This window comes from Periophthalmus magnuspinnatus, chromosome 14 (genome assembly GCF_009829125.3).
Source record: "Periophthalmus magnuspinnatus isolate fPerMag1 chromosome 14, fPerMag1.2.pri, whole genome shotgun sequence".
Lineage (NCBI taxonomy): Eukaryota > Metazoa > Chordata > Actinopteri > Gobiiformes > Gobiidae > Periophthalmus > Periophthalmus magnuspinnatus.
Window position 1 is genome coordinate 25,629,904 of NC_047139.1, and position 20,622 is coordinate 25,650,525.

At 40.4% G+C, this 20,622-nt stretch overlaps 1 protein-coding gene across 2 annotated transcripts; it reads right to left on the minus strand.

The window, feature by feature from the left end:
* Window positions 1-919: 919 nt before the first annotated feature.
* On the minus strand, window positions 920-19,390 carry pcdh2ac (protocadherin 2 alpha c). Of its 2 annotated transcripts, XM_033978027.2 has the most exons (4): window positions 16,589-19,390; window positions 14,447-14,508; window positions 10,883-10,971; window positions 920-4,153 (listed from the first exon to the last, which is right to left on the minus strand). In XM_033978027.2, the coding sequence occupies exons 1-4, from the start codon at window positions 19,121-19,123 to the stop codon at window positions 3,834-3,836; spliced, it is 3,006 nt and encodes a 1,001-aa protein (XP_033833918.1). In that variant the 5' UTR covers window positions 19,124-19,390; the 3' UTR covers window positions 920-3,833. The 2 variants fall into 2 exon arrangements, with proteins under 2 accessions (XP_033833918.1, XP_055082380.1); XM_055226405.1 differs by lacking the exon at window positions 14,447-14,508 and having other exon boundaries at window positions 4,013-4,153; window positions 16,589-19,363.
* Between the last annotated feature and the right edge of the window lie 1,232 nt (window positions 19,391-20,622).

The window sequence follows — 20,622 nt, forward strand, 5'->3', positions numbered from 1 at the left end:
ACTTTGTGTTTGTACTATTGCATTGCACTGTGGGATTTTACAAACATAACTACACACTGTTGGATTATACAGAGTTACAGAGAGACAACATAAAAAAAACATAATACTCAGAATATTATTTTATGTGTATACACATTTCATCTAATGAGTCATGTTTGATGGCTTGGACATGTCAACTTGTCTATTTTATTTTCTGTTTTATTTATTTATCTTCCCTCTGCCCAGCAGAGGGCGCAGCTGCAGCACATTTGGAAGCTGGAGAAAATGAATGGGCGTGTAAACGGATGACTCCATTCTACAGACAGATGGAGCCTGTGGCACAGATTCAAGCAGACGGTTTACTACGAGACAACAACACAAGCATGAGTCTCCATGAAGTCATTGTCTGGATGGGAGGAAACAGCAACGGATTATCTGACTGTATTTTATAGTGTCAAGACATGGGCCATAACCTCAGGAGTCCAGTAGGGTTATATGCCAATGACCACTTGTATTCAGCTGAACTGAGATGTAATCCTTTATATTTGTTCAAGGTACTTAGTTGTTTAATGTATTCAGTTCATCTTGTAATAATAGAATGAATTAGTCATCTTGTCTTGTATAAATGTGCTTTAGTGCAGTAACAGTTTGAACTTATTGGTTATATTAATTTAAAGGAAAATGTATCTACCACTCTAGCCTTATATTAAACAAATTAAAACATTTTTAGATAATACATTTCCTAATAAAAAGGTGACTTGTAAATATTTCAATTAATAAAACCTTTATACAGTTTTTATGGTTATGCAGATTACTTAGTCTGTAATCACTGAAATTGATATTATATTTTAAACTTGTAATTCCTTTAACATAAAACTTTGGTTCAACATTTCAGTGTTTACGTTCCTCCCTGAATGCATCCACACAGACGCTGGAGCCATTATGAGATATTTAAGAAAAAAAAACTTTATTTGTGACTTATTAACAAAACACATTACCAGTTTGAGTAAATCAAAAAGAACCACTACTATCACCTTTACAATGATGAGCAGGTGTACAAAAGATGATGCTTTGGACAGATTTGCACTGTCACTGTCGAATGGGATGTGCCACTCACAGACACACCCAATGACTGAGGAACATTCACTATACACAAGCAGAGAATACACAAACAGCATTTTTTTTAAAGCATTTTATACATTTTGAGTTTTTTTTATTTTCTTCTTTTGCAGCTTACATAATCTACGGGGTAAGGGAGAGATATGGAGAACGAGTAAGTGATTTGATTTCACAATATCATTTGTTCCATCATTTCAAAGCGTAACACAAGGTTAATGGAACTGGGGTTGTTCGAAATCATAAAACAAAAGCAAAGGGCATTTCATAGCATAACACAATATCATATATCTAGAAGTTTTATTTTCAACAGGATAGAAAATGTGTTTCTTTTAGTTTTATTCCACAATTTACTGTATATATGTATGCATGGACCGTTTGTACAATGGTTGTGTTGTTTTTGAGAACTGGTATCAGAGGTATATGTAATTCCAATACGCATTTCCCAGTTGAAAAAGAAAGAACATATCTTGTATATATATATTATCTATATAGTATTCGGTTTCCTTTGCTTTAAGAACATGCAAACAGCCACTTGGTGATGTGACAGCACAGAAGTTAAGTTACACCTGGGCAGGGACCATTGTGACTGCTGACGTTAATGGCACCAAGAAAGCAAGGAACACAGAAGGGAAAGATTGGACACTTTTTCTACCATGCCACTCCCTATAACATAACATACACTCCATACTGGGGGTCACTATTGCAATACAGTCAATTTTCCATATAGACAACATTTTCTTGCTATTTAGATGTTTTTCTTTCCCAAAACAGATACCTCACTCGAGTCTGACTCAAATTTCTTTTTTCTATTCCTTATTTGTAGAGCGATCTTACCACCCTCCTTTGTCTTGTCTCTTTGCATCCACCAAAGTGTTGCTAACCTGTCACATGTCCTCACAACATCACCCATAGAGACGCCACAACTGTCATCTGTGTTTGTGTAAAGCAAAGAACAGCGCCTTGCCAAGAGTGAGTTTTCTTTTTATATATTTTACGACTTTCAGAAACTGTGTTGATGTGAAGAAACAGGAGGACATCCTACAAGCGCTGAAGCGGTCGGTGCGAATGTTGCAGGAAATCGAAGAACAACTATAACATTCAGAGACAGAAGTATAGAGGGATCAGGCTCCAAAAAACATTTTCAGCCATTTTGTACACTCTCGTAGTAAGGATGGTGCTGAGCATCATTCTTTCTCATTGTGTTGTATGGTTGTAGTGTGTGTGTAATAGGCTATTCATGTACAAGCCAGAAGCAGGTGTTTGTTTGTGTTTGTCTGTGCTGATACACAGTGGGTTCGTGACCCTGTGCCCCCTTGACTTCACCAGAAGGGGGCAAAGGTCGCGGGCCGGTTGCATCAGCTGCATGTTTAGGTTCCCTAAGTTTAAATTCCATAGTCCCTATCGCATGTAATCCAATCACGTATTGCTAAAGCACAAGCATAGCAACACGAAAGCAACCTTAAATAACAACTAAATATTTAAGCAAGCAAAAGCAAGTGCAAATGATACAGAGTCACAGAATTGCAATCACTAACCATAAAGCAGATTTTTTTTTTCTCTTTTTTTCTCTTTTAGGGTATATTTGTTTGTTGAATATTTAAACTTATAGAACCACAAAAGTGATTTTTGAAGTTTTTATACAAATTACATATACTTTATATAATTGCTAACCATTTCCGGTGAAATACTAATACACATTTTTTTAAATCAAAGTTTGCATTTAAATGCACCTTTTATACATTTTGGTGTTTATAATGCTGGTTAGCTGAAAAGTATATTAGGTTTACGAAGGACTTCAGCATGCATGCTCGTTTAGTCCTTGAAAATACAGTGATTTATTTAGTCCAATAACAACATTTCCAATTCCAGTAGTAATATTTCCAATTCCACCATTTTAGATCACAAGCCTTTGTGGTTTGTACCCATTAGCACAGTGTTGCACTGAATTGGCTACGTCTCCTGTTATTTATCTAACTATATTTGTAACATTACTTTTTACTATTGTTTAAAGTTATAACTCACTAACCTCCATTGAAGCCACTACTTGCCCTAACCTGGGAACAAACTTGCTCATAGTTGGTGCAACCCTGACCTGAGCCTCTGCGATGTGCTATGTTACACTGAAACAGAGCTTGTTGAAAACGTGGTCCTGTACTGTTGCTCTCATTGGAATCAAAGGTGCTAATCTTGTGATGCACTTTTTACTGGTTTTTCTTATTTTTATAAAAAAGACCACTTTTCTGAATTTCTACAAGGCCTCCGAAATGCAAAGACAAAAGCATCTGTTTCATTATTTTTACATTGTTCTTTTGCAAGTGCAAAAGGAGGGGGCTGCATAAAGACAGAGATGCCAACGTCAACAGCTTATAGTGCTCTCAATACAAATATGACACCTCTGTAGGTGTGGCATTATACAAAGGGGCAGCACAATCACAGAAAGGCTCTTCTCATCCAATACTATCCTTTCTGTTTGAATTTGGTCCAACCATTTTATATTTACCTGAAAACATTTGAGGGCAAAGTCAGGGCCAAATGAGCCGAGTAGGATTTGTTCGCATAGTGTGAGGAGCCAAACTTGGTCGAATGAGAGTTTGCCCACTGTACAGCGTCTATGCAAAAATCTGGTGCAAAGAGGCTCCCATACTTTTGATAGTGTGCATTTGGCTTGGGTCTGGCTCAGTAATAGGGACGGAAGTTTGTTGGTAGCTCTGTATTTGTTTAGTTATTATTAACCCCTAGTCGTCCCCCCCGTCATCCTTGCCCTTATCCTTCTTGTCCTTCTTGTCTTTCTTCTTCTTCTTTTTCTTCTTGGCCTCATCCTTCTTGCCAAAGCTGATGAAGTCTCCCTTGTCATCCACAGGTCCGGCATCATGGCGAATGGAGATAATGGCCGGCGATCCTGGGATAATGAACGCTTCGGGCGGGATCTCTCCGGGCTTCAGAGGCTGGGGGGCGGGCACGTAGCCTTGGCCCGATGCTCCGTATCTGAAGTGCCAGCTGTTGCTATTCACTCCAGCGCCCACTGGGGGAGACAGCTCTCCACCGCCCTCTCCATCTACACAGACACAAAAGAAGAGCCAACAGGACAAGTGTAAGTACTGGATTGAGTTCATAATCAGCTACAAGGATGCAATTTATGTGTTAGGGAAAAAGAAGTGTTGTCCTGACGAGTCTTGGAGTTGTAAAGAGAGGCAGGAGACTCTGGATGTTTGATGCAGTTGTTTATTGGTACTATTGGCATTTACAGCCTGACTATGCTTCCACACAAGGAGGTTTAAATAGCTGGGATATGAAGTGCATGACGCTGAATGACGCTGGTTATAGACAGAGGTATCCACATAGAAATGTCAACAGTGATAGAACTGGAGGTGTTGTTAAGGCGAATCAGGGGATAGAAAATTCACAAAATTATGGATTAGTATTATAGGTGGAAATGAGTAAGCCTAATTGTACTAAGATAATACTCATTTGTAGTCCAACTGACATTATCACAGTATAATACCTATAGGGAAGCAATTGTTTAAAATATATTGATTATATTAAACTATGTACAAGTATATGTTTTCTATTTTTAGCTTTGACAAACAATGTTTTAATTCAAGAATTCATTTTTAACATGCCCTCAGTTTGAGCCACGTTTTTTGTATACTGTACATCACAAATTACCTAACAATATACACAATTCTATGTATCTAAAAATACCATTACCTTTTCTTCATGTAGATCTAGTGTTGGTAAGGCACTAAGCACAATTTCTTTCTTGAGCTAAGTGACCTATCCAACCAAGCTGCGCCAAAGGTATAGACACCTTGGATAGAGGTCTGGCAATGAGCGCACCGTTCCCCCTAACCCATTCACTGCTAAATACCTCCCTGCCCCACACATCTGCGCCTCTTCATTAACCCCCTTTTTCTCATTCCTTTAGGAACACGCTGTGCTTCAGAGCTGCAGTGCTCATCAGGTGAGCCGTTCCCAAACTGCCAGCACCTCCTAATAATCTCCACCATCATCTTGTCCTCCATTCATATTCTAATCAATAATTAATGTTTGCACAGATTTGAGGTGCTGTAATTGTTCGTCTCCATGTTTTGTTCCCAGGAGGACACATCTCTTTCAGTGTAGTGAAGGTTCTGTGTTTGAACTGGGGGAGCAGCCTGAGAGAGCGGATATTTTGAGGACAACAATTCATCCGGGACTACAAATCCACACACAACACCAGGGGGTAGTAACCTTTAAATCACATAGGAGCTGAACTTGATATGCATTTGCATTTGACTGCAAATCCTTTTAAATTCCCTATGAAACTTTGTGATGGCTCAAAAAATGACAACAAAAGACAATAGCAAATGTCAGGAAGAAGCTATTCATAGATAGACGATTACGTAAAGAGAAAATCAAGTTATTAAGGTCAAAAGGTGAAAGTTGTCAGAACAGGAGCGGAGGGAGGATGTGGCGGAGAGAGAGATGGTGATGAGGAGGGGGAGGGCTGGGCGGGTTTTCACAGACATACCAGTTCCCTCTGCGCTGACCTACTTTTACTACAGATTTTATTTAGATCAAACATGGGGCTTTGATTCGTCTTTGTAGGCTATTTATGACAGAACTGCAGCTTGGTCCCAGTGGGAAATGCACTATTTTAAAATCTACTCACTGTCCACAGACTTAATAAAACATTAAAATAAAAATTATCCAATGGGCACATTCTGTTTGGCTAAGCGCTACTAGAAAGAGTTGATGATGATGAGCCATAGGAAATGGAGCTAATCCAAAAGTAACTCAGTGTTCAGTGTGGGCATCACAACATGGAATTGGAAACATGGCACTAGCATGGGATGCTAAAATATAAATACAGATATAAATAAATTATGTGTTGCTCTCTTCTAAAAATAGGAATACTCATTTGGATTACATAAAAAATGTGTGTAGACATGCCCATGATACCTGAGTGGAAGTGTATGGGTAATTGTGTGCCTACAAGTTCTAGTATCAAGTATCTACATTTCAGCAAACATATATACAAATATACAAATATATACTTCAACATGAGTTTAAACAGAATGCAAGATTAAGCTACAACCACCATGACTATTTGCATTTACATAATAGTATAAAGAGGACAAATCTTTGCACAGTAGTCAATATCAAAAGATGTTACATTGTTTTTTTCAGTGCCATCGTCTGGTTGCCGTCCTTTGAGTCATAGAACCAGATTTACATCCTAAACTCTGGTTTTATACTGTGACCTAATCTTTTACAATGTGCCAGTTCTTGCCAGTAGATCAAGCTTATTTAATGATTAAAACGCATTATCATCTTATGCTTCCATTAGTGGTGTTAAGTGTTAATGCTACTTTACTGGGATTAAAAACATGTCTTTATCTGTGTGTGGTCTTTATGTTGATATGATCGGGGTATGAACCCAAGCAGGGGGCGCTGTTGTAAATATGCCACATGGCTATATATGTACATGAGTGGGTTTGAAATACTGTTTCCCATCTTGGGGGACAATCAAATGTCAGTGCTGTTGGGCTGTATGTGCATGAGATCATTTGAATTGGTAAGATGTCTAAACAACTATGAGATCTTTGTTGGTAACAATAATAATTATTGAGGGACCATTTAATAAATAATAGTTGGAATAATGTTTTTTTGGGGTTCAGTGTTGATCATTGTTGCATTGTTGTGGAGGAATATGTTATTACTTTTCAATGATTTAAAACAAACAAATAAATGAAGTATTGTAGCTGGGATTGTTCTGCTTTAGATTTATTGTGTCAGTGGCAAAGAGGAGGTTCCATATTATTGTTTGTTATTGTGGTATTTTTCTGTAACAATATATCACACTTCAACATGTGTTATTGTGACAAGCCGACATGTTGGTTTTATTTGACTGTACGATCAAGACATGGGCTGATTTTATGGTCTGTCCTGATGGATTACTGTGTTGAGGTAATCTAGTAAATGTAATTGATGGAGTCATCCTCACACTGTTCACCCGTGCCAAAATGTCAAGTCGCTCTTTGATGTCCAAGTAATTACGAACTGTCAGTGTATCTCTTGATGTCCGTTTGCTTCCTTCACAGACTGTGGCCAATTGAAATCCATGTTAATTATAATTGCAGCTCAGGTGTTAATTATATTCATGCACAAAATAACTACTATTACAAGCAGGTCATGTTTTGGGTATAATGTCACATACACAAGGAGCTTGGCTTTGCTGCTGCTGCATCTCTAATATGGAGGATTATGTGTACCTCTGCCACCACTTCATATTAGCCCATATTTCACAGCAAACAGCCGTCTGAAATAGATTATAGCAGTTTCGCAGCTAAGCAGGTCACTCTAGCTCCTTATGAGTAGGTTGCCATGACACCTGCAGAGATGTGGGCGTCTCAAATTCTTGTTTCCGTTGCCCTGGTGTCCCACATTTTAAGTAGGATATCTTTTTATATATATGCCATAATACACTTCTATTTAAATGTGTCACTAGTGGCTTGTAGATCACGCACAAATCCACAGGGCATGTGTAAAATCTCCGCAGTACAGTACACGCTTTGTGAATGAGAATGTCTTCATATGCACTCATTTCGATCTGAATGCCTCCTAAATTACTATCTGACCTCCTTTTTATCTGCTACCTACCCTTGTCAAGTCCCCTTCCCTCTCCTGTCCCGTCTCTAATGCTCCCCATTCAGATATTACACGTTACCATGGAAACTGGCTTGCCCACTCCCTGCTGACGGAGGGAACTGATGGTGGGTGCTGTTGGAGAGAGCTGTGGAAAATATTACTGATGGTCCAAGCCACTGACGTGTGCTAATAGGGAGGTGGCAGAGGTACCAGGTGGGGGTACAAGTACAAGAAGGTGATGGATGAGCAAGGTGGAGGCAGCTGATCGAGGGTGCTGCAGAGGGTGCATAGTGGGTGCTACTGGGAAAAGCAGATGGAGCTGACTGGAGTGGTGTTGTTGAAGGGTGCTCATTGGGGTGACAGTCGGAGAGGACTGTGGGTGCAGGTGGAGGGAGCTGGTGTACAGAGCTGAGGGAGGGAGCAGACATACTGTTGATGGAGGATGCTGTGGAGGGTGCGGCTGCTGCTGCAGTGTCTCAGTGAGACAGTGTTGCTAGGCAACAAGTCACATGGCGTTACCTAGCAACAACAGTACTGCAGGAACCTGCCAATCCTCTTAACCTTTCTCTTCCTCCATCCCCCCAACACCTCCATGCTGTTCCCTCTATCCCTGGTGCGTCTCATCTCGTCTTCCTCTCCCAAATCGCCTTAATGTTTAGAGCTTTTCCCCGGTGCTCTTTTACTGCTGATAATAGCTTCTCAGGGCCTCTGGCATTAGACACAGTCTCCTCATCTGCACCATGGGTCACTTACATAAACACCATTTTAGGCGAATGGCAGATGCAGCACAGGATGTTGGGCAATAACAGCACCCAGTTATTGTAATGTAAAGTGATATAGTGTACATCCCCACCATTATGCTCTAGATTGAATTATTCCCCATCATACACTAGACCGCAGTGGAAATGGCCCTTTGATTTCAGGCTCCATCTAACCACAGAAATCGTTTGTTTGCTGAGAAGGGCCTCAAAATACAATAAATGCCAAAACTTGTATATTGAGCATATTTCTCAGTATGCCTTCATGTGTTTGCAACAGGCAAACATATCTTTACGCAGAGCTGCTGACTGACGCCTTACTTCATCCTCCAGCCTGTACCTGTGTAACAAGTTCTGATGCTCGACAGAAAATCAATGAACAAAAGTAGGGCAAACAACTGACTGGGGCCGTCGCTTTCAAACCATAGTTACTTTTACCAGAAACTAACCTATGTAGATGCTGCTTGAAATACGGCTGGAGGATATTGGGGGAAAAACTGCAATGTATGTTTAGAAAGTAGGATTCGATTCACATTGTAAACAGCTTCATTTGATTGAACATTTAACATCTGATAGAAGACATATGAACTGAGAGATTAAATATGAACTGATAAACTTAGACAAAAATCCCATGCATGTTTGTAGAGATCTAAACTACATAAATATCTACTAAGTACATTTTTTTTCTTCACAAGACAGGATAATGCAGACGTCATTCTGTTATCCAAATCATTTCTGGTTTTGTGATTTGATAATTGCACCAAATGGAAATGTGCTTTCACTTTGAGTGCACTAGTTTTGAAAATATTGGTACTAGGGGTGGAACAAAACACAATTTTTAGGAGAAGTGACACAATGTCCTGTCATGTCATGCCATGTCATGTCCACAGGAATGAGGTGGGACAAGATTATGACATAATTTATAATAAATAAATTCACAATTCTGTCCACATACCAGTAATTTCTGATTTATTTATTTAGATTTTATACTTCTGCTGTAATTGTGACACATTATGGCGTCTAAAATAGGTGAACACATGTGTGAACATTTTTACATTTTTTAGATCTTGTCCCACCACTTCGATGTGCCAAAAATGAACATTTTGCAATGATGACCTGTTGTTTTGGCAGATTAGATTAGATATTTACATAGAGCAGATGTTTCATGTTTAGGGTTGCTTCATATCAGCACTCTACATCCACTACGCAGTTTACTCCACACCCTTCATTCTGCAGCTCTATTTGTATTAGACCACATATAAATCAAAACTTTGATATCGTGTAATAAATCAAAGTCTCACTACTCTGGCTATGTTGCTAAATTACAAGAGTTGACATTTCATCTACACTGCAGGATTAGTGATGAAAAATATATCTGCTGCAAGTAGTTTGGCAGAAAGGGGGTAACCATGGCAACTTAGACAGTCCATTTTAGCAGTCTGTTAGCATGTTCTGGTGGGTCTTGTCTGAGCTGCTGAGATGAACTGGGTCCACTTTTGGTCCAGCTGTTGTCTATTATATTTACGTTGGCTCAAGCTTTATTATGTAACCATCTTGAGTTTGAACCCAGTGAACTATCTGCAATGACACAGCTGCAATCACACGGAGGTGAATGCTACATTATTTTTTTGACATTTCTGTTGAATGACATAAATGTAGGGGTAAGTAATATTTTCTTGGAGCCAGATTACAATTTAGATTTTTTTCATGATTCATGTAAACTTAGTATCTTTATATTGCATTCTTCTGAAAGTTCACATTTAATTTCAAGTCTTTAAATCTTCAAATTTAAAAGCACCTGTCACTGTTGCTGAGGCTGATGGGTGGAAAAGGTGTCTTTATTAATCAATTGTGAATCACAGTATGATGATTTTACCAGAATAGCATATTGTCATAGGAATCAGATCACAATTATATTTGTATCACCATATCAGCCAGCCCTACTTAAATGTCTTCTGTTATCATCAACAACCCAACTTATTTTCATGGCTTGACCTTTTAAAGCTTCTGACCTCAATGCAGACTCTCATTAAGCTAATTGTTCAGTGGCTATTACCTTATACCTTTTGCCTGACACAAGAAAGTACCCTAATTAAATTCAGCCACAGGTAAAGACTATAACATGTTCTACTACTCTACTTTGTTATAACTAAGAAATAATAAATACACTACTTTAAATACTGTATTTCAAACCACCCATGTCAATGATAATTAATTCGTTTGTATAATGCCACTGCCATTTTTCAGTCTTGTCGTACACATGCAAGATGCTTGTAAAATTAGTCTGCATAAAAAAAGAAAAGGAAAAAAGAAACAAAAAAACAAGACTACTTGTCTTTGCTGTGTCTGTAGGAATGTTTCCTCCACTACACTTCCACTTGAAGACTTGCACTAACCTGCAGCGCTGGAGACAGTGGGCCAGTTCTGGACCAGCATCCCCTGGGCTCCCTGCATCACTGCTCCCGACTCCTCCATGTGGACTGAGCTGGAAGTAAGAGCATCAGACAAAAGCATCAATACATCAAGTTTAGGCTAATTACTTTCACTGCAAAGCACTGTGAAGTAGATACTTGAAAACTAAACATTGTTGAGAGGAAATCAAATCATGCAGGGCCACTATTTAGAGTTGTAAAATGAAAGTAGTCTTTAACTTTAATATTTTTGAGAGCACAATGTTTGTGTATTCTTATTAGGAGAAAAAGTAGCACACTTTCACCATTCCCCATGTATTTAATTATTTAAAGTTCACACATCAACCAAGGCATAACACACATTTCTGTTCTTTTTTCACTGAATCAGCATCTTCCTTTTATTTAAATAAAAAAGGTAGTTAATTTAAGGATCTAACGTTTTTCTCATGTTGAAACTGTTTGGTTTGCATCTTTGCATCATATGCTTAAGATGCAAGTTATCATAATACTTTCAATAATGCATTACACCTACAAACCATATCAAACAGATCAAGTTATGCTATATTTTCTTGCATGTAAAAATAAATAAATTAATAAAAACATTCCATATAAAAGTTTGTGTCTTGCTAAATCACATGATGTAATTTTTATTGCTCTACTTTACTGCCCTTTCTAACACTGAGAATCATTGCTCATAAATGAATAATGAGTTTACGTTGGAGCTTATAGTGGGACCTCCACTGACTGGAGCATCTGCAATGCAACACATCTACTATGTATCTGAGTGTAGGTGCAATACTGATGTGAAACTACTGCAAAAAGCACAGAAAAGTATATTCTTAGCAGCGGGAGGAACAAATGTATAGGTGCTGTTTTGAAGTGTGGCAAAGACAGGAATACGAGCGAGTAACTGAGTGTGCCAAGAATGTGGGTCAGTGCAGATCGTGCCAAAGCTTTAACTCTGTTGAGTTGAGGTTTACAAAGCAGTCAAGGAAATGTATAGATACTCAAGGTCTGTACTTGTCTTGTCTGGATACATTTATTATGCCACGACTTTACTTGAGTTGGATTTTGAAGGAAACATTGAATATATAAAGTATAACAACGGCACAGTGAACAGAATAGTTACAAAGAAACAGATAAGTAAATCCAAATGAACTTCCTAATTTCATCAGTAGACTTGAATCAACAGTACTAGCAGTACTGTTGTAGATGTTACAATACAAGTATTAACTTTTGCATTTCTGGTTACAGTAGTTAGTAGTACATGATTGTTCTTACTTCTTGTATCAACAATGATCAAGAAATAACAGAGAAAGTGGCAATTGTCTAAAAATATGTAGTTCATGTCTTTTTAAGTCACACTTTACTGTGAGGCATAGTGAAATTACATTACTTCAACTTTGATTACTGTTTTTTAAATCCAGTATTACGTTCTGAGTCATGGTGGTTTCCTTCATATCACTGCTCGTTGGAACTTGATGGCAGTGGTAAATTGCACTGATGCTTTATGTTAATTCATGTCATGTCACAGGGGCCTTGATGACATGATGCAGATTAAGATCCCTCTCCACACCACCAAAATTAACACTAATATCTAATTAAAACCGAGTCAGACGGAGCCAGAGAGTCACCGCTGCAGCGCACATTGTTAGCATGAAATTAGGGAAATTCAGTACAAAGGATCAGGACGGGAAGCAAAAACTCATTAGGGCTCTATGATCCAGATGTCCGCACATCAAAGCAGCTTCATTAAACTCCATAATGCTACTTCAGGATACAGATCATCATATTAAAATGACTGATGACCCCATTGTTCATTAGTCAGATTTTGGGGGCCATGTTATTTAGAAGCTATGCAGTATGATTGGTTGTCATTAAGAATTGCATTACTCATATTGGATCACATTCAAAACTTTTGCCACTTTTTAGTGTGAATGAAAAATACCAAATTATGATTTTTAAAAAGTTAATTATTACTACCCAAAAAATACAAGAATTGTTGTTATTTTATTACAGTTTATGAAATATGATTAAAGTTCAGTTTCACATTAAGTCTGGTTTGCTATTTTAAATTTGTTTGGCTAATTTTGGTACCTGATATCCCGTAGTTCTCAAATGTCCGTGAGACTATTTCTTTTGTCTGTTGTGTCTACGTCTACTCTGTTATTTTAGGATTAGTTATCGTGTTTCATTGCTTGTATCATTCCCAAATCCTGGCTAGACTGAAAAGCTTTTGCCTAGTTTTCTCCACTTCAGTTTAATGTTAAGGATTTGGCCTGCCTTTTTGTGCTCAATAAACAACCTTTCTGATGAGGGCATTTTGAAATATCAAATCCTAAATGATGTACTGTTGCTTTTACCAAATGAGTTCTCAAGTTAAAACGGTACTTGGCTTCCATTTCACAGTCTGAGATCCATTAATACTCACTGCAAGAATAATCTGTATATGCACTTACCAAATTGAAATATCTTTTCTGACAGTGTACTCTACACCTCCAGACTGGACATGTGAGCAGCACTCCCTTTGCATCACAATGAACACGTGTAGGTGTCGAGGATGACGTGAGCTGTTACTATGCTCATGTAAAAGTGCTTATTTATGTTGCTGTAGCGACGTGTGTGGACTGGAGATGTATGCGTGCATCTGATGATCTGAGAAAGGTCATAGTCAGCTCGTTTGTCCTTCATGCTTCCTGCTTAGAGACTGGAGCTGGGGGAAGCAGTACTCTGAATGTAGATGACCTATATAGTGTTACACTGCAGTGGAGGAGAGCGACTCGGCACGGATGGGAGGTGTGCCTGGTCATTCTCCCAAAGGAGGTTATGACAGTGATTTTGACAGATGGTAAAATGGTTGTAGTCATTTTATATCATTATGTCCACAAAGGTCTGTTTTGGGGTATCTTGTTAAGGGTATTTGTCTACATATCAAATTCAAACAATATTGGGACAGGGTTTTAATGAGATTTTTTTTGAAACACTGGTTTATGTAGAAATGCAACATGAGGGAGATTTTATGATTTCATACAAGGCCAGGTGGGCCATCTAACTGTGATGTTTTGTCTTGATGATGACCGGCTTCAGGCTTCATCTAGTCTTAAAATTGGCACACAGCTTGAGTGGAAATTACCTTTTGTTCCAAAATATTTGGTAACATAAACTTTGCATACAGTGACTTTGCAGTTCTATTATTGTTAAGTTGAAAGGCACTGAACCAGCAAAAGTCACTGTAGTGCTAAGTCTCTGTTTGTAGAGTTGATTTTTTTTTTGTATAACATAAATTGTATGGCTGTATAAATGTATAACTTCAATCTTATTTCAGGTAATGTAAAGTAAAAATACTATATTCACAGCATTTTCTTAAGTTAAAACAAGGGACTTTAATATTACTGTGGATGAGGAGTTACCTTCATGACATGGCATTTTTGTAATGCTTTTATGTACAATTAAGTAAATATGATAAGCACGTGTCTCTCTGTGAGTGCATAACAAGCATAATAGATGATTTTGATTAAAACAAGTTACAAATGTGTATGAAGTGCTTACCTAGTCTGCACCCCTGCCCTCAAAGATGCAGAATATCGCCAGTCAGCATTGGGTGCTTTTGGCTGAACATGCCCGAGGTGAAGAAGAGCAGCAGAGAAGCATAAGAGAGGGACCGGGGAGGAGGGGAGGAGGAGAGAGGGAGGAGAGAGCTTAGTTTGATTTCATACAGTGCAGAGCCAGGCTAGGCCATGGTCTCATCAATTAATCATGACACACATCCCAGCTGAATGTGATAGGAGCACTGCAGCTGTGTTCCCCGTACACACACTGACACACATATGTTTATAGAGGCCCACTAGGGTTTTAAAAGGGCCATATTGATAAGGTTTTTCACAGACACTCTATCTATGACTATAAAAGCCTAATATTGTTACAGAAACATAGAATTTGGCACATAAAAACCTACTAAAATTGCAGTTTATAAACATCTGTGTATACATTTGCATTGGTCATCATAAACGGGGTGGTTGTTTGGAGGATCCAGAGGACATCTTGTAATTTATGGCTTTCACATATCCAATCACCACGAGCCTCTGTCACCAGGGCAACCATATTCTCCATGCGTGTCTCGTCGCCTGTGTTAGACCAGTGGGAGGCGTTTGCTTCATCAGTGCAGAATATGCTAATTATACTATTTTTAAAGCTAATATAGCACCATTGCATGTACTGTACAAAAAATCTTCATAAAATAAGGAGTGGTGCATGCAGCAATTTTCTGTAATACTAGCCTGAGACTGTTAATTTGATTGACAGCTAATGCAAAAAAGAAGAAAAGAAAAACTCCCCAAATGGGAATCAGAGATAAGTAAACAACACTAAGGAAGCCATGCTTAATGCCAGAATCTGCTATAGCCAAAGCAGGTGTCCCAGAATAAAATGGCACATTATGTTCTCTCATTCAATTCAGTGGGGAGTATTTTCTGCCGCTATGGCCAGCCTCTTTGTGTAAATCTAATTTGTGGGGCTGAGGAACAGAAGCAAGAGGTTAATCTCATTTCCATAGCTTCAAATTGTCTCAGTGTATAACTAATGTACCACTGTCTGGCACCTGACAGGTTATGACTGGTGACCTCGGGATCTTTTGTTTACTTAATCTGCTATTGTAAATGCCATTAGCTAGTTGGACTGAACTCTGTGAACCTAACATATAACATATATTTCTAAACCTCAGAAAATGAGCCAAATAGTTCTGTGTTTGACATATGAACCCTGCAGTATAGACAAGGGAGTACCAGAACTGTCACATTCTCCTAACACCTGCTATTGCCTACTGTGTGTTTACGCCAGTCAGGCATAATATACCCAACTGTCTATGTATTGTGTGGGTGCCACCTGTAGTGATATGTAGCTTTACATGAGACAATCTGCAATCTGGCTGACATCTTCCAGCAACCAGCAATACACAATGTCTGTTTTGTATTACACTTAACCAACAATGACTCACAGACAAAGTGGGGGATTTTTTTGCTCAAGTAAACAGGCTGAGTAAAGAGGCTGGAGTGAGTGAGGTTTGACAACTTCTTTACACTGTCACATTTATTCCTTTGTCTGTTTGTTTGTTTTTTATCTGTTCTTTTACTCTGTCTGTTCATTATTCAATTCTCTGAGCTTTTGGATTAATATAGACCATACCCACAGACAGTTGATGTTCTGACCAAATCAAATGTAAAAGTCAAATGTGTGTTTGTCAGTTTTTCTACCTTCAAACTTGGCATTCAATTTTTTTTTTTTTTTTAACTTCCTGTCAGTGGCGAGAATGGGTGTGTTTATTTTACAGAATGACAAGCACTAAAGATTTATGCACTACTTTGATTGTGTCTGTCTCTATGGTTACTGGTCATTTTATTACAACTCACCTAATGAAAGTCTCCCAGTGTTATTTTCATTTTCTAACACATCACAAACCCCAACACCAGGTCAAAAAAAGTGTGAGTGAGTTATAATAGACAGTGTGTGGTTTGCTCCTAGTCGAGATGTGATGACAAGCTCAAAGTGAAACACAAATCTCTGAATCATCAGAAACAACAAACCTGAAATCAAGAGTGACACTAATGCAGAGTGAGTGCAGAGCAGGGCTGGGCTCAAACACTGGAGGAGTTGGATTAGTGCTTGTTATTTTGTGCAAAGTAAAGTTGTACCTACCTCAGGGCAGAGCTGCAGTGAGGCATCGGGCATGCTCAGTCTGCGTACAAATCCACTTCCACTGGTGAAGAAGCGCTCTGCACCACTTCCCCAGGTGCCACTAATGGGACGTCCCGTGTTGTAGAACATGAATGTGTCACTGCCAGAGGTGGCAGTCAGGCAAGTTTTGTAGCAGTAAGTCTTTGTGAGCGAGCCATTTCCTCGCACTTCAATGTAGTGAGGCTCCACTTTTAGGTCTCTTCTCAACACCACATTGTTATTGGGTTGTCCACCAGTTGCACCTGCAGCACCTGCACTCACACTGCTGCTGCCTCCATCTGGAGGGGGTTTTTGTGAGCCACAGCATGTGGAGCAGGACCCTGGCTGAGAGCAGTAGGCGTGACAGCGGACGATGGCCAGAACCACAACAGTCACCAGGAAAACAAAGGTGGTGGCACTTAGCGCCACAATCAGGTAGAGAGTGACATTGGAGAAGAGCAGCGTGCTGTGAGGGCGGATGATCCTTTTGGGGTCAGGGGCCACTTTGGGGGGCACTTCCATGACTGCCACATTGATGGTGGCAGTGGAGGTGAGAGGAGGCTGGCCATGGTCTTTAACAATAACAGTCAGAGCAAATGAGGTGGAGTTGTCTTCCAGGATGCGCCTGGTGGTCCGGATCTCCCCTGTGTGCTCATGCACTTTGAACAGGTCCATGTCTGTGGCTGTCTGGAGCACATACACCAGCCAGGCATTCGGACCTGCGTCCGCATCATAGGCCACCACTTTGGTCACCAAGGCACCAGGATCTGCATTCTTCTGTACCGTCTCCTGGGAGCGTGTCCCATTCCCCGCAGGTGAAACTATCAGTGGTGCGTGGTCATTCTGATCCATGATGTAGATGTAGACGGTGGCGATGCGGTAGAGTGGAGGAATGCCCCCATCTTGGGCTTTGACCTGGAAATGAAACTCTCGCAGTGACTCATAATCAAAGCCTCGCAAGGCGTAAGCCTCGCCTGTATCGGCCTTGACAGACACATAGGAGGTGACAGGGATGCCATGATTGTTGTCATTGAGCACTGTGTAGGTGATACGAGCATTCTCCTTTATGTCAGCGTCTTGAGCTTTAACAGTACACAGAGAGGCCCCAGCGGCATTATTCTCAGTCACATAGACAGTGTAAGAAGTCTGCTCAAACCTGGGCGGGTTGTCATTTACATCGGCCACGTCCACCTGTATGGTCTTCTGAGAGGAAAGGGGAGGGTTTCCTCCGTCCGTGGCACTCAGAGTGACATTGTAGGCATCCTTGGTCTCGCGGTCCAGGAAGGCTGAGGTAACCAGAGTGTAGTAATTTCTGAATGACTTAATCTTGAAAGGAAGGCCTGCTGGGATCTCTAGGCTCACCTGTTTGTTAGAGCCAGAGTCTCGGTCTGTAACACTAATGAGAGCCACAACAGTGTCTGCACGGGCATCTTCCCTCACAGGACTGGACAGGGAGGACAGAACTATCTGAGGGACGTTGTCATTCACATCCACTACCTCCACCACCACCTTACAGTGGGCTGCCACTGCCCCAGGGCCTTTATCCATAGCTTGGATGTACATCTCATAGGAGTTGGTCTCTTCATAGTCCACGTTACTTCTCACTCGTATTTCTCCTGTGTGAGTGTCCATGCTAAACATCTGCCGGACTCTCTCTGGAGTGTAACTGCTGAAAGAGTAATACACTTCAGAGTTTGTGCCCTCATCCAGGTCAGTTGCATTCAGTTTGATTACCAGTGTGTCTTTGGGAGAGTTTTCCAACAGCTTTACTTTGTACACAGAGTTGTCAAACTTGGGAGGATTATCATTAGAGTCCAACACTCGCACATTGATTTTAGCAGTACCAGTCTTCTCTGGCGTGCCACCGTCTACAGCACTTAAAATTAATTGGTGATAAGGCGTTTGTTCACGATCAAGAGGCTTTTTGAGCACGAGCTCAATGTGCTTTGTGTTCAGGGAGGGTTTGTTGGATACCAGCGCAAAATGGTCGTTTGTGCTAAGTTGATACATACGGACTGCATTGGACCCAGTATCTGGATCCAGAGCATGTTCAATTTGGTATCTAGAGCCCGGTGAAGCAGACTCTATGACTTCCAATTGGTATTCATCCTTGGGGAACTGTGGCGCATTGTCGTTGGCATCCAAGACCTCTACCTCAATATGATGCACCTCTGTGGGGTTTTCAAACATCACCTCCAGATTAATCAAGCAGGTGTTCATAGTGTCACACAGAGACTCTCTGTCAATCCTCTCATTGACGAGCAGTTTACCGGTTTTAGAGTTGACAATCACGTAGCGCCTCCCGCTACTGGAGGTTATCCTCATCTTTCTGCTAGGGAGCTTTCGAATATCCAGCCCCAAGTCATGCGCCAGATCACCGACCAGTGCCCCATTTTCTTGCTCTTCTGTTATTGAATATCTTAACTGTCCAAACGAAAGGCCACAAAATAAAAGCAATGTAAGAAAATAAAAAGGCACATTATCCCCTATCCGGTTGCATATGCCCGCCAAAGCCATCGCAAGCTCATAGGATCCGCAGATGGATTAAACGCTGCCTTCCTTCCGCCTTTTTAGCTTGCAGTACCTCGCGTCCCAGCACCTCATTAAGGTGGGCTAATTGGTGTCCCGCTGAACCGAACACGAGCGGCTCATCCATTGCGTTGCCAAGCCCAGGTGAATCCTTTCCAGCGCGCCCATATTCCCTTTGTCCGTGATGCGCTCTTTTTTGTCTCCGCTGCGCGCTGCTGACGGGTGTGTTTCCCTGCCGATGGAGCTGTGAGAAACGTCAAGACACGAGAGTTAGGATGTGGTGTTACCGGAAGACTAGTCCACACCTCAGAAAGTAAAATGTCTATTTGCTTTATGGAGTTCATTTCAGGAAAAAAAGAGAATGTGACACGATCAGATCTGTTTAAATGATGTTAGATTTTAGATTATTAATAGTTTAATAGTGTAATACTATTGATTAGATCAGTCTGATATTACTGTTGGCCACTGCACCGTGATTAAGAAACCACCAATATTACAATTCAATAAAACAAGCCATGCCACTATTGTTCCCCATCATATCCTTCATTAATAGTCATAGTCATATTCAATGTTAAACCCACTATAGACTACACCTAAAATAATCATCATTGCAATTATAATCTATGTATTAATATTTATATATATTTAAAGTATATTCCTAGTACAGTGAGAATTATTAGTGTTATTGTGCAGTGGTGTAGTATTTATTTAGTGTTTTCTTAACAGTCAGTAGCCTGTATTGTTGTGTATTGTTTTCACGTTACGGATTTTACGGTGAAATGGCCAAGAGGAAGTTATTTGATCCAAACTCTCCGTCTTTACACTGTATCCCACCCTGGTGTGCGCTCAGACTCCAGACCCATCTCTCCTCCGCAGCTCGCCTCCTCCCTCCTCCTCCTCTTTTTTACCCACCCATCCCTCTATTTTTGCTTTTCCCCTCTTTTACCTGGGTTTTCTTTATATAGTCTGCCCCCGGTAGCATACACGTGCGTCCCGATTCAATAGCTGCGTTTATCTCTGGGATTATGTCACGTTGTGCCCACACCTTTGGCACTTCAAAGCCGGTGCATGACTCGAATGCTAATGATTGCTTTGTTTAGAGTAAAACGATTTTTTAACCATTTATGGAGTCATTAACTGCCATAACAGGGTCAAGGAGAGCAGCAACACGTCCTTTTCCTAATGAACGCTGCGTATATGCTCTGCTCCTCTCCGCCTGTCTGTATCCTGTCTTTGAACCGTGAAAAGGGGGGTGCGCTCTTCATTTGGCCGGTGGCAATTCTGCGACGCAGCCATACATCCTCAGCATCCTATAGCCTAGCAACAACACGGGGCTACAGCAGGCACTTCTATGGCGCACTATGGCGCGCGTTTGGCACATAAAACAAAGCATCGCAGTGACAATCACAAGCTTCCCTCCGCGCGGATCACTGTCAGTGGAGCCCACGCTGTCAGGTCAGATCAAGCGTGCTTCACATGTGCCGCCT

Excerpts from the sequence above, each read along its gene's own strand:
- pcdh2ac (XM_033978027.2), bottom strand. The coding sequence starts at position 19,123 with ATGGCTTTGGCGGGCATATGCAACCGGATAGGGGATAATGTGCCTTTT. Across the intron at positions 14,509-16,588 it reads CACTGCAGCTCTGCCCTGAG|CCAAAAGCACCCAATGCTGA; the intron begins GTAGGTACAACT and ends GGGCATGTTCAG. Across the intron at positions 4,154-10,882 it reads CACTGTCTCCAGCGCTGCAG|ATGGAGAGGGCGGTGGAGAG; the intron begins GTTAGTGCAAGT and ends GTGTCTGTGTAG.